Source organism: Erithacus rubecula (assembly GCF_903797595.1).
Source record: "Erithacus rubecula genome assembly, chromosome: 4".
Lineage (NCBI taxonomy): Eukaryota > Metazoa > Chordata > Aves > Passeriformes > Muscicapidae > Erithacus > Erithacus rubecula.
The window spans coordinates 44,764,082-44,777,510 of NC_136686.1; the positions used below are offsets into that span (position 1 = coordinate 44,764,082).

The following is a 13,429-nucleotide window of genomic DNA, read 5'->3' on the forward strand; positions in this document are numbered from 1 at the left end:
AGCAATCCTAATTACATGCCTGCAATTTGATGCTGTGGCTGCTGTATAACATTACTGCAAATAATGAACGATGTTTGGCTATCCTCTTTCATTCCATTTGTTTCATACTTATAATCCTGCTTAAGTAAAACCATAACTTTCTTCTTTTTCTATAGGCCTCTAACTTAATGATAATTTTAAAAAATACTGCAGTTTGTATAATCTTGTGTTACTGCATTGCATTTTTAATGCAATTTTTACTTGTGTGGGCACATGGAACATTTTATAAACCAATGGTTCAAAAGTCAGTCCTGTGACCTTACTTGGAAAAACCCAGAATGAATAAAACAATCATAGCATCTATATTGATAATAATGTTCAGAAGAACGAATCTGAGGGAAAAATATGGAATACTTAAACTCTATGCCAGAACTTGTGAGCATCTTTGAAGCAGGAGTATTGTGTATCAGGCTAAACTAACCCCGTTCTGATGGTGTTTGTGATGCACACAAACATGATATCAATCATCTCAGCTGCTAAAGTATCCCAGAATGGAAATTATCACCTGTCTGCATACAACAAAGTGGCTAGCACACTCCATTTTTGCTGCTGCGTGGATTTGTGCTGCTAAAAGCTTCTCTCAAAAACCTTATCCTGTTCTTTTTGGGCTGCTTTTCAGAGCTTTTAAAGAGAGACTGAAAATCTATCCTCATGCAACTTATGTGTATAGATAACACAAAATATTCTTTAATCTATTGTTTGTACATCACTGAATCACAATGGATACATGAGAAACATTGCACTGCAAAACTTAATTATACTTTCATTCATTTCATTTGGTGAAAACCCACCATGATGTCCTGTAACTTCTGATTGGAGTTTTTCCTCGTCTTTCATAGTTTCCTTAATAAAATAACAAAATAAGGAAAATCTGTTAGCAAGGTCTGTACTCCCTAATTGCTTCTGTACAATGGAATGAGCAAATATCTTACTCCGTTTCTTGCCTTTCATGATTAACTGTGCTAAGTGTCCTAAGGGCTCTTCTTATCCTTCCTGATCTTAAAGGCCCTACTACCTGAGGCTTAATAGACAAACTTCAGTTTGAAGAGGGTTTTTTAGCAATATAAGGGAAGAGTGGCCCAAAATATCAAATATTTTTTACACATAGCCCAATGATCAGAAAAGTGCTGTAAGGGCTAACTGTAACTTCCAACAGTCCCTGTGATGTGAATGAGATGTGAAAGATTCCTCAAGGCAGAAAGAGCCTTTTTTTATTTCTCCTTTCCCAAGGATGGCCACTAATTGCTTCATCTCCCCTTCCCACAGGTTGGAAATAATTACATAATGATCACAAAATCTATTTTTCTCCCCGTATTTTGTTGTTCTTCTCAATCAATCTCCCTCCTGCTTCTTAAGCTGGGCTCCAAAATTTTTTCAGAACCTCAGACAGTACCTACTTTCTCCTTGTTTTGTCAAAATGTGCAGAGTGCATCAAGGATACAATTTCAGTCTGTACTCCCTGTACTGTTCCAGGATATTGTGTCTCTTTGTCAGTCAGTCAGTGACTTCCTAGCTGGAAGCCACAGCCTTTGGTGCACTGCAAGTGCAAACCAGGGTTAAGTGCCTGGAGCTAGACAAAGCCTTCAGAAATGTTCCTTGAAGCCAAAAAACAGTTTTAAAAGATGAAGACTGCTCTGAGAGGCCAAGTGTTAAATCTAAAATGCCCAGCAAGTCCAGGGATATCCTCAGTTCCTTCTCAGAGGAACCTGAGAATGATAATCTGATTTACTGAGATATAGGCAGTCCTTTCAATTGGTCTGAATTATTGTAATTTACCAACATTCTGTGCCAGTATTGCTACATGCAAAAAGAGTATGAAGAAAAAATTTCTGACTCTGTATTTAAAAAATTAATTTATAAAATTTGATTGCCAAACTCCAGTGAGAAATCTGTAGCCAAAAGACTCAAAAAACTCCAACAGAAAACCATTGGTAGAACCTGATAAATAAGATGCAGAAAAAACAGATGAAATGAAAAAAATCAAAGTAGAAAACTTCATTTAGTTTTACAGTCAAAGGTGCTTTTCCTAAAAGGTGTGGAAGGATAACAGAGCTATCCTCTTATATGCATTTTTTTCCCTAAATAGTAAGGGATGAATGATAGAACTTGGCTAAACATGTGGAACATTATTTTATTTTTACTACTTTATATTTAGGCATTTGCATTACTGTTTTAGCAGTTTGGACTCGAAAGGCAATTTTTTAGGAATTTTGAGCATTTTATGCATGCTAAGCACTCTTCTTAAAATTGAGAGTATTACTTTGATCAAAAACTCTGCAACTCTGCTTCAATCTCAGATGACATATTTAGGAGCCAACTGGCAGAACTGGGCATAGCCCTATTCAGGGCTATTAATATTTATCATTAATCTGATAGTAAGTTATTATAACCTAAGTGCCCTATTAAAATCTAACCATCCTGTAAGTCTGCAAACTTATTTTCTTTTTTTTGCTTTGGTTGTAGCATATTTTAAGAATGTGAGAGTACTTTGGATAGAAAACCAGAGAGAGTGTTTTATGTGTTTTGTTCATTACAGTTTTGGACAGAGGCACCCGTGGTTAATATCTTGATCTGATGAAAATAGATATTGTTTCATTTTTCTGCAAAAAATCTCTTGATATGTTTGGTGATACTTTAAATTATTTGGTATGTTTCAACTTTTGTTCTATTAGTAAAAGCAGAGGAGACAAAACTTTTACCAGAAAACAAAAGAATTCATGGAGAATTCATTCAGAAGTTTTTGAATATAAATAGACTTTTCATTTCACTTTACTTTCTTCTAATAGTTACTTAACTTCTGTATATGACAAGTAAGACTCAAATAATTTTCCAAGCAGACTTTTTGCTGAGCAACTCTATGATCCCAACCCTGTCTGTTTATTCAGTTTGATCATAACCATGAGATCATGATATTACACTCCAGTTAATATTTCTTTATTACTTACAGTAATATATTTCCTTTTCTTGTTTCTTTTCCTGTTTTCTATATCATGGGGCAGGAGTTCTTATCTAAAAAAATGAAGCCTTGATTTACTCCATAAACATGTGTTTGGCACATTTGTTGGAAAATTGGTCTAGCTGTGATTTTTCTCCCACACGATGTAGCTTCAAGCTCAATCTATTAAGCTACTTTATTTCAGATAACAACTTTGATATTGAGATCTTGCCTGCTCTTGCCATTGAAGCTGTTCAGCTGTTGTCACTGAGGTGGCATTTCTGTTTGTAGGTCTGATGGAGGCTTAGTGCCCTCAAGTGATGCAGTTCATATTGATCTTTATTGTTTTCTTATTGACCCAGTACCCACAAATAGAAAGATTTCTGTATTCACCTCTTCTTTATTTCTCACTCTTATCTGCATTGAAGTTAAATGTCTCCTTGACTGTCCTGGGTGTTTAGTCTAGGTGTGTCTTTACACATTTCCAGGTTTGTGTCTTGCATTTTTTTTTTCCACATTACCAAATATCTATAATATGTGTTAGAGCACCCCCTGCCTACTGATTCTTCTTTGACCACTGTGTGTTTCAAGATCTCATGGCAGAATAAATTGAAATGTGAATTCTTGTGTTGAATGAACAGATTACAAGAGCTGGTGCTGTTAGCTCTCACTTGCCATCTGAGACGAATTTCAGCTCGGTGAGTACTTCTTTCCCGTATTAAGTGGTAAAGTGAAAGCTGACCACAGTGATCATTGTTTTGAGTTTCAACTGGACAGAGTAAGGAAAAGCTCCTTGCAGCAATCTTGGCTAGTAGGTAGCAGACAACCAGCCCAGCTGTGATGGAAAAAAAGGGGCATGCTGACACACATCTCCCTTCCAGATTACTGCTCCAATCTCCATCTGCATTCTGCTAACTTCTTAATACAATAGGGAAAATATGAATGCAAAGGAAAATTTGCAGAGGAGTAGAGATTTTTCAAATGTATTGTGTTGCTATTATGCCCTAGTTTAACACTATTTTTTTTTCCACAGACCCTCATCATTGTTAATTCAATTTCTCATTTGTTTTGAAAAATTAATATTTAGGACCAATTCACATATTATTTCCTATTGATACAATAGATGAGGTATTGAAAGATGAGGTTGTATAAAAAATTGTTTCTGTTTTTTGTTATTTTCTGTGGGAAAAATATTTTTATGCCTGTAAATATCATTATAGATTTTCCACTAAAATTTCCTCTAATTAGTCACTTGTCCTGATACAGAAAATATGAGGACACACAAGTCTCTATTACTGGGATTTCATTCAGCTATCTTTTTATTTTTTTTAACATTATGAAACATAACCGGAAACATTTATTGAGAGTGTGACTCTTGTAGCATAAAGCAAACAATCAGACATAAGAGGGAATATGATTTTCATAAATAAAAAGAAGTATTTTGATTACAATATTGGAAACCAGAAACTTGTAGATGTTGCATTACCTAGCTGAACAGCTATAAAGTTTAACATGTAATAATCTAAGTAAGTAAACTTGAATTTAGGATGCAGTTAAGAGGTTGAAGAGATTTGAAGGTCATGCCTTATTAGAATTGTCACACATATTTTTTTATTAGCAATAGCACTACTTGTTAGCCAGGTTTCTCACATAAATTTGTATTTATACAGAATTTTGAAGCTTGAAGTATTCCACTACAGCTTTGTTTGTTATTCCACCTACTATCACAGAGCCCTGAGTTTTGCACTGTGCGTCAAAACATATTCCATCCTTTCAGAGTTCTTGGGGAGGAAATACGATGTAATTCATTATGCCCTGAAGATAAACAGTACCTCTTGACCTTTTCAAGAAAAGTTGCAATATTTTCTTATTCCAGAATGTAATATTGTACTGAGCCGATATCAATGTGATAAGATAAATGTTTCCTTTTCTAATGTAAACCACAGTGCACTACATTTATATAAAAATCTTGGGGGATACCCAAAGCCTCCAGATAAAAAGGGGCAGCTTGGCTATTGTAGGTCTGCATTTTTGAATTCTCAGTCTCAAAGCACAAAGGGCAAACTGCAGCCAGTCTTGAAGATGATGGCCATTTTGCAGAATGAACAGATTCTTGCGTTGCCCTGTTTAGGATTCTCCTAAAGAATTTTCAAGCAAATTTTTAAAAGTATGGAATTTGTTACCATTAAAAAAGAAATCAAAGCTCACAAAAATAAAGATTATCTGTCTTTCTTCTCCGTACCAGGATCTTTTGAGATGTCCTGGTAAAACCTGTAAGTCAGTGCTATACTATGTGTAGTTAACTTGCTTTTTTCAATACTCAGCATTTCAGAAAATGAAAGGCTAATGAGGAGTATTGTTTTATCTGATTTCTTTTTCTGCATTCTCTGCTGTTGTTCAGAGCAGTTTTCTTTAGCCCCTGTTCTTCATTTTTCTGATACATTGCACACAGCGTATTTCTGATTGATGAAGTTGGTTATGTGCAGGTGTGGTCACACTGTGGAGAGGGCTCTGAACTTGGCACTTTCAGCTTCCCTTCTGCCTGTAAAACAATCCTCATGTCCAAAGGCAAAAGCATACTTGGCTTCATGGACTTTGCCCAAGTGTTAATACAGAGTCCCAGTCTCTTCTTTCCTGGCAAATCTCTCTTCCAATGGCCTCATTTATCTTTGCATGTTAAATGCTTTTGTATGCAGGTCTGCTTATTATGTGGCATGTAAAAGCCTTCTGTTATTCATGTATATTCTGTTCACAGAAAAGAGTGGCTTTAACTGCAGCTACTATTACATATAAAATGACATGGTATATTTTAATATCAGCTGATTGTTATTGCTTCTGCTCCTACTGTGTTTGGAACTTCATAGATATTCTGAACGCTTACTACTGTAAGCAAAATAATACTGTTGCACTACAAAGCACTAACATCTTTGAACCCCTTCCAGCTGAAAGTAAGGCTATTCTAAACACACTAATCACAGCATATAAATTAGATTCAGCAGGGATTAAAATACAGGAGAAAAGAGCAGTTAGTTAAGAACGAGGTAAGAACAAATGAAGTATCATTAAATCAGTCTGTTTTACATATCTATCATGCTAATAATTTTTTTTTACTTTTTATTGATTATTTTTATTTATTTAAACTTAAGCGTCTTAAAATGTAAATACAACATTTGGAAAGATTAAGGTCAGTATTAGAAAATTTGCTGAAAAATTTTCAGAGAAGGCTTTTAAGTTCTTGAGTGAAATAGAAACGTGAGTGAAGATGAGGCTAGGATGCTGGGCAATGTGAGGAAGCCCTTGGAGTCACCAAGGGAAGAAGACAACCATAATAAGAAAAGGAAGGCTGACAGATCAGAAGAAAAAAATGTAGACAAGATTCTTTAGGAAGTCACATTGACTAGGACTTTGAGAAGAAAGGATTTGATTTTGGTTTGAAAACAAATGGTGCATTCACCAGGGAACAAAGCAGAATGTGTGAACTAGATATTCTCTACACTGGAAAAGGAGTATTTGTAAACTATGGAGGTTTAGAGGCAAAGAACTTAGATTTTGTTAGCAGATGAGCAGTCACACATCCTCCTTAGATACTGTTCTCTCTTTGATCCCCACATTTAAGACAGTTCCACATATCTGCAGTAAAGACAGTAGAATATTTCTTCCAGATTAAAGATACTTTCTAGAATATATATTATATATAAGTATTTAAGATTATGCAGTCTGTATTCCATAGTAAAAGAGCATATAGTAAAAGGCAGAAATGGTATAAATTACACAGTGGTGTTTACCACTCAGTCTGTTGCTTATCTCCTCGCTCATTGTTGGGGATAGTTAAATGATCTGTATCAAATTCATTCTGCAGCTGTCAGTACCTGCAAGCATATAAACAGGCAGGTAAGATTTCTAGAAGGCAGATGACCATGTGACTAAGAGGACTGCTCTAATTGGCATAATCAGTACAAGAAATGAAGAGTAAAAGAGCATGAAAATAGAATTACTTTTGTACCCCTTGAAAGGAAGCAGTAACAGGCTGCATTTAGTAGATCCTGCAGCTGACTGTGCTGAACTTCCCCTGAACATAGAAAAAGGGCATTTTAATCTCTAAAACCATCCATCTGGCATCCTCCATCAACATTAAACAGAGAGAAAAAAAAAATTAAAGAGGGGGAGTGTTGTTGTTCAGAAACATTTGTATCTGCCTTGAGGATTCTACAGAAATGTTAGCCCTTGGTGGAAGGTGTCCTAGTCAAATTAACATCTCTGCACACTCCATTCTTGTGTTTCATGGCAGAATGGAGTTGGTCTGTGCCTTGAATTTTACTGCTGCCTTGCGTTTCTGCTTTACTAGACTGAAGGGGTTTATATCTGTTTGAAATCTACATTCTTTAGATATTGCTTGAAATTAGCTACAGTGTGAGTAGACATGAGAGACTGACAGTTGAACACATATAATAATTAGCAAGGGCAGGATTTAATTGCAGCTAATTTGTACTGGTTGAACACCCCTCCATATAAAGATATTTTATATTCAATTATATTTGTAATGTTCTGGACTATCAACATATGGTAAAACTTAAAAGTATAAGTGTTTAATCTAACACAGATTTGACCTGTCCCTTCTTCCTTTGCTTGTCACAAGCTTTTATTCCTTTCTGTATAGAAAACAGTTTCAGAAATGCAACTCTGGATACAGGACCAGATATCTTCTTATGTTTGGTCCTACTAATTATTGGAATTTGAGGGTGTATTAAAGATTGTCATGTGAAATGCTGTATTACCTCTGTTTCCAAAACCTTATTTTTACTTGAGAAAGTCAGGAAACTTGCTGCAGCTGTCTTACAGTGTGGATGAATGCATACGGTGTGTGACAGGTTAGGTACAACACTGTAATTTATTACTGTGAGTGTACATTGCTAAATCCCCTTCTTTTCTCTCAAGTAGAAACTTTCTTTTCATTGTCTTTCATTTTCAATTTTTATAAAACTGTGTCGTTGAAGCTTTAGGTGTCATTGTTTTGTCTCCTTATGACACCTAGGGAAAAAAGCTCAAATTGAACAGAAATCAGAATTCTGCTATGCCATAAATAATATGGGATAATATGTTTGCAAAAATTTAAAAATATACTCTAGAACAGAGATTAAATAAGGAGTTGCAACAGAGGCTTGTGGTTCTCAAAAATGCAGAAATGTTAAGAAAACCTTGTCTGAAAAAAACTTACAACCTGGAAAACAAATGCTCCAGTTGCTATCACTTGCATTTGCCAAAATTTCCTTCTTCTAACAAATTTAATGATTGGTGAAGGTGAAAATTCCTGCGGGCATTGCTCTTAGGGTTAATTTGAACTTTAACTTGGTTGCAAAATGTCTACTTTGGAGTGCTATTAATTCACATGTAAATAATTTTAAATGGGGCTTATGATGTAACTTGTCTTGCAAGATGTTAGAAAAGCTTGAGTAAATTCCATGTGTTCAAATTTCAAAGGATGGTTCCTATTAGGTCACTTTGGAGCCTACCAATGTTTGTTATAAAAGAGAGACTATCTATACTACTTAAACTGTGTCAGACTAGTCAGAGAAACACTTCCCTTGGAAATTAAGGATGTCAGTTTAAGTAAAATTAATTTTTTTTCTTCAGTAGCATAATCATCTCTACTCACTAAAATATCTATTCTCAGTGATATTGTTCTGGCCTGATTTTTGTACTCTGATTACTTTTTAATACTTCCAAGTTGGGAAGAAATTTAATTTCTCTTCAACATTACTTCCACTGTTTTTATTTTGGTGCTATTCTCTTTGCACTTGTAAAAAAAAAATCTAAAAATTGTCCTAAATGTACAGTTTTAGTCCTTCTGTGATTCACCTTTTCTCTGTTTTTTATTGCAATGAAGGAGTAATTCAGTTATTCTTCAGAAAGACACAAAACCTCAAGCCAGAATCTTCCCAAATTCTGACACAGAACAATATAAAGAAAAGCACTACTGATGATTAAATAATTCTTAAATAGGTTCCTAACACTTTTCATTTTCACAATATGCTTTTCCTAAAAAAATCTCATTTCCATGATATCCTTAATATAAACAAATAAAATAATCCCTTTTATTTTTAATAAAATCCTTAATTTCTTGAAGTAGGACATGTTTACTCTTTATACTTGTTTTTGTGCAAATGCCACTGGTGATACACCAGAGCCTTTGCAATGCTCTCTGTCATCTCATTCCAGAGTCCCAGTCACCTTGCTGAGTAACCCGCTTGCTCCTTTGCCAGTAGCAGATGGAGTTCATTCCCAGCACTGAGATCTGGGGTACTCCTGCAGTTAGTGACTAACCTGAGCTCAAAGGAAATTGCTTTGTTCAGATCCTTTGTCAAATTACCTAACTCTGAATACTCAGTCTTAAGTGCCTGAACATGAATATGAGAAATACTATCAACCATATTAGTATTTCTAGAAATGGTACTATTTTCGTGGATGACTCTGAAAGCAGATGCTTTGAATGCTTTGGGGGTTTTTGCCACTGCTTCTTTGAAGAAAGAAATGAAGATTTTTCATGAAACAGTGGCTATTGTCAAAATTTTTACTTTCATCAGTAGAGCTCATCCCAGATGCATAAGGTGTCCATATACAACTGGTACTTAAAACTCATCAGCAGATACACCATGGGAGGTTCAGGATGCAGCAGTTCAGAATGAAAGGAGTCTTGATTCTCCCACCCTGGAGTGTCTGCTCTTGTTTCTGACAATGTATTTTCCCACCTGATATGAAATTGAATGGAGATATGAAATTAAACATCTTTGACACTCTCACAAGCCATCCCAAAATCACAGCCTGGCTGCTTCTCCCAAGAGAGGCTCCAAAACAAGGTGTGGCTCTAGTGTTTTGAGCACATAGCCATGATCTTCACTAGTAAATTAAACATAGTTTCTGGATACTAAACTGAGCAGTTGACACAGGGTGAGACACACGTAAGCTAATAAGCATTTTAGTCCCCAAAATTGGGAATGCTGTGCCCAGTTCTGTAGTCAGATTGGTCCTTGGAAAAGTCTGACTGTAGAGCTGTGTGCCAGGGCATAGCTTGAGAGAGTGTGGGTCAGCACAGGTAAAAAATGCATGCCCAGAGCTTGCTGGTGCAGAAAATCACATTCTCAGTCACTCTCCAGTTTTCAGTGTATGAAAAGCCTGGGAGCTGGTAAAAGTGATATTGTTGTCATGCCTTTTTCAGTAATGCCCTCCCTATATTTTTTGTAGTGCTGTACATGAAAGTACTTGCAGGGTTCATGTCTCAGTGTTATTAATGAAACTGGGGATTGCTGGAGAAGAGGGTGAGTACCTCTGGCATTCATCTAAAATCAAACATTGTTTCACCTACTGGCCACAGCTCTTTCTTCAGGTAGCTGCATAAGGCTTATGCCATAAACTGAGCTCCAGAAAGTATTTCAAAGCCATCCCAATGTCCTCACATGAAATAGTTTCTCTCCTGTTTTTATTCTTCAGTCCACTGTCCTATGGCACAAGAAGAGTCCTGGGAACTGCAGTAGAGGAATAGGCATTATCCAGAAGGCTTTCTCATGAAAGGCAAGGCCTTCTGACTAAAAATACTGTAATACTATGATGTCTGTAATGTATTTTTTTCCCAAATCTCAGGGATGAAATTATCTATGTTTCATCCTGCCAAATAAAAAAATCCATCTCTAATATAAATAAAAGTAAAATAAATTTTAAAATTAAATAAATTTAAAATAAAATTTTAAAAATAACAGCTAAATTCAAGTTCATTGTGGATTGTAACATTGTGCTAGTATTGAGATATTTAGTCAGGAATAGATCCATGTTTTGTGTGGTACATGAAACTCATGGTATGAAGAAGTGATGATCTAGTAAGATAGATAAATGTTCACAGAGAATATGCACTACATTCTGCCTAGTAAATTAAATTAAAAGGCAATATAGTTACGATTTTCTGAGGTTTAAAATGTACCAAGATGGAAAAAGAAGGTATTACAGAAAGGAGAATCTGGACATGAAATCTGAACTCTGCGCAATGTATAAAGAGGAGTGCTTTTAGAAAAGAAGACTAGTGACTGAGCTTAGATAATAATAAGTTGATGATATGACAGAAGACTGAAAAAATAAAAGTTGATTATTAAGTTTTGATTTATGTAAAGCAAGAATAGTTGAAGCAATATATGGAGTAAAATTTATATCTAAACTTAATTTCCAAAATATTTTAATCATGCACTAGGTAGCCAGTGCTTTTTTCTTATGTGCATGTTAGTGGTAGTGATTATGTAATATATGCTGCATGGTTCAGAGGAAATTTTTACTGTCTGATGCCAGGAGAAACTTTAACTGATGTGATGTGTTACACATGTTTGGCAGCAACATGACTGGGTGTGTCTGCTTTTACAAATACATTTAAAGGTGATAATGCCCCTGAGCAGATTTGCAATTATAATTTCTTGATTAGCTTGCTGTTTAGGAAGATTACTGTAGATGCCAAGGCAGTATAAAAAGGATAATTTTTTTCCTGGGTGAGCTGGATGAAGTATGATAGAAACATCTACCTTTCAATTCAAATGCCTAACCTGTTGCATTGCTCATGCATATTACTTGGGAATTCCTTGCACAGTTGCTATCAGTTCTCCAGCACCTAAATGCCCTGGGAATTGCAAAATATCTTTATTCCTCTTCTGCAAAACAATTTTAATAGCTTCAGGTCTTTTCTTTTTTATCCCTGCAAGTTTCTAATCATAAAGAATATACTTCCTACTAGATGTCCTCACAAGGACTGAAACTAGGATGAGGAGCCTGAGGACATTTGCCTGTCTCTTTATACTTGCATTTTAGCTTAAAATTAAAGCTCTTTGTCATTTCACTCTTTTTATAATCTTCACTCTTAAAAGTCCCCGAAGTGGAGAATGCTTTCTCAGTAGCACTGTCTACACTGACTGTTAAGGCTACCCTTCAAAACATACAATTCATTTGCCAACTACAGCAAGAACCTGAAGATTGGTATTCTTCAGAGACAGGTCTGTGTGTTGGATTGTGCCTGCTAGATCATCACAAAATGCACCATAAAGTTAAAAGGTAGATGAGCAGTCCAAGAAAAAAGCTGAAATTGTAATAATTCAAGCAGGTCAGAGTAGACCACAAGATCACGTAGCACTTGCATATTTTATATAAACATATAAACCCATTTGTGATCTTGGAACAGAGGTTCCTCTGAAGTCTCACACTTAGTACCAGATTTTAGTGCTCAGAATTATTCCAAGGAGTTTAAATCAGACTTTTTATTTCAGCACATTCAAAACTATTGCCCAATGCTGCCATTGATAAGTTTAGTATCTAGAAATAGGCAGCTGTTTGCATAATTTACTTCTTTATCTCATATCAAGACAAGTTTTTACTGGGTTTTTTTGGGTTTTTACTTGAAGACCAACTAACTACACGTCTGTCTCCAAAATATGGTTTCTCAAAAGTCTTGAAAGATTGCAAATTAAATGGCTATTGTTATATTGCCTGTTTACATTCAGGTTTATTGTTTCTTCCCCTAACAATTCTTTTTTTAAATATGTTCCTATTTATATGAATAGTTTAGTTTATGTTAACTGAAGTTTTTGAAGGCATCACAAAAATATTCATAAGTAAAAAGAAAAAGCACAGTAGGATTTCAGTTCAGCTGCTTTAGCTTAGCAATATGGACTGATTTTTAATGTGACTGAGATTGTGTAGTGACTTTGGATCAAATTAGTTCATTAAAAATGTGACCAAAAATGTATCAGTTTGTTTTTGCTTGTTTTTGTTTGTGAAGATGTCTGACTTAAGTTGATCTAGTGGTAGTTTGAACTCTAATTCTTGCCTTATCTTTCTCTCCTCTTCTTAGTTCTCCATTTCTGCTGCATCTCTGTTGTTTCCAGTAAGAATTGTAATAACAAGAAAATCTTGTTTTCTGCTACTGTTGTGCCCATAATTGGAGGTGAGGACACAAGAATCCTGGTCAGCGGCTCTGACTGCAGTTATGGCACAGAGCATTTATTTCTAAGCCATCTCTTGTTCTTTATACACTATTTCCCTGTCCAGTCCAAAATTTCAAGGATAGTCTCATAAACACAAAAGTGGTCATGTAAGGTTGGAAAATTCCAAAGAGCAACTCTCTGTGTGCTGCTCTTTCTGATCCTCTGCTGTTAGCTCACCATGGAAACAAACCATGCTGGAGCTCCATGATATTCAGTTTATGAGAACATGGTGTTATTTGAAATGTAGCAAGGTGTTAGACATCACAGTAATCCAAACTTGGCATGCTTTCACAGGAGCCACACAATCATATAAAACAGAGCTCTGAGACTTCTAAAGATCTTCTGTGTCCCAGAGCAGAATTGGTGCTCTTAACTGTTCTTTGAGATGCTTCTTGAACAGGATCAGCAATAGTGATTTTGCAGCATGTACACAATTTATTGTACTCTT

At 35.5% G+C, this 13,429-nt stretch overlaps 1 protein-coding gene across 14 annotated transcripts in view; it reads left to right on the forward strand.

Moving 5' to 3' along the window:
* Positions 1 to 13,429, forward strand: part of FOXP2 (forkhead box P2) — a 394,702-nt gene that overhangs the window by 252,604 nt on the left and 128,669 nt on the right. For 7 of the 14 annotated variants that reach the window (XM_079304705.1, XM_079304713.1, XM_079304714.1 and 4 more), the window contains one exon: positions 3,616 to 3,672. The exons of the other annotated variants lie outside the window; for them this stretch is intronic. In XM_079304705.1, coding sequence (XP_079160831.1) covers positions 3,616 to 3,672 — 57 coding nt within the window. The remainder of the gene's footprint in view (positions 1 to 3,615; positions 3,673 to 13,429) is intronic. 14 annotated transcript variants of the gene reach the window in all.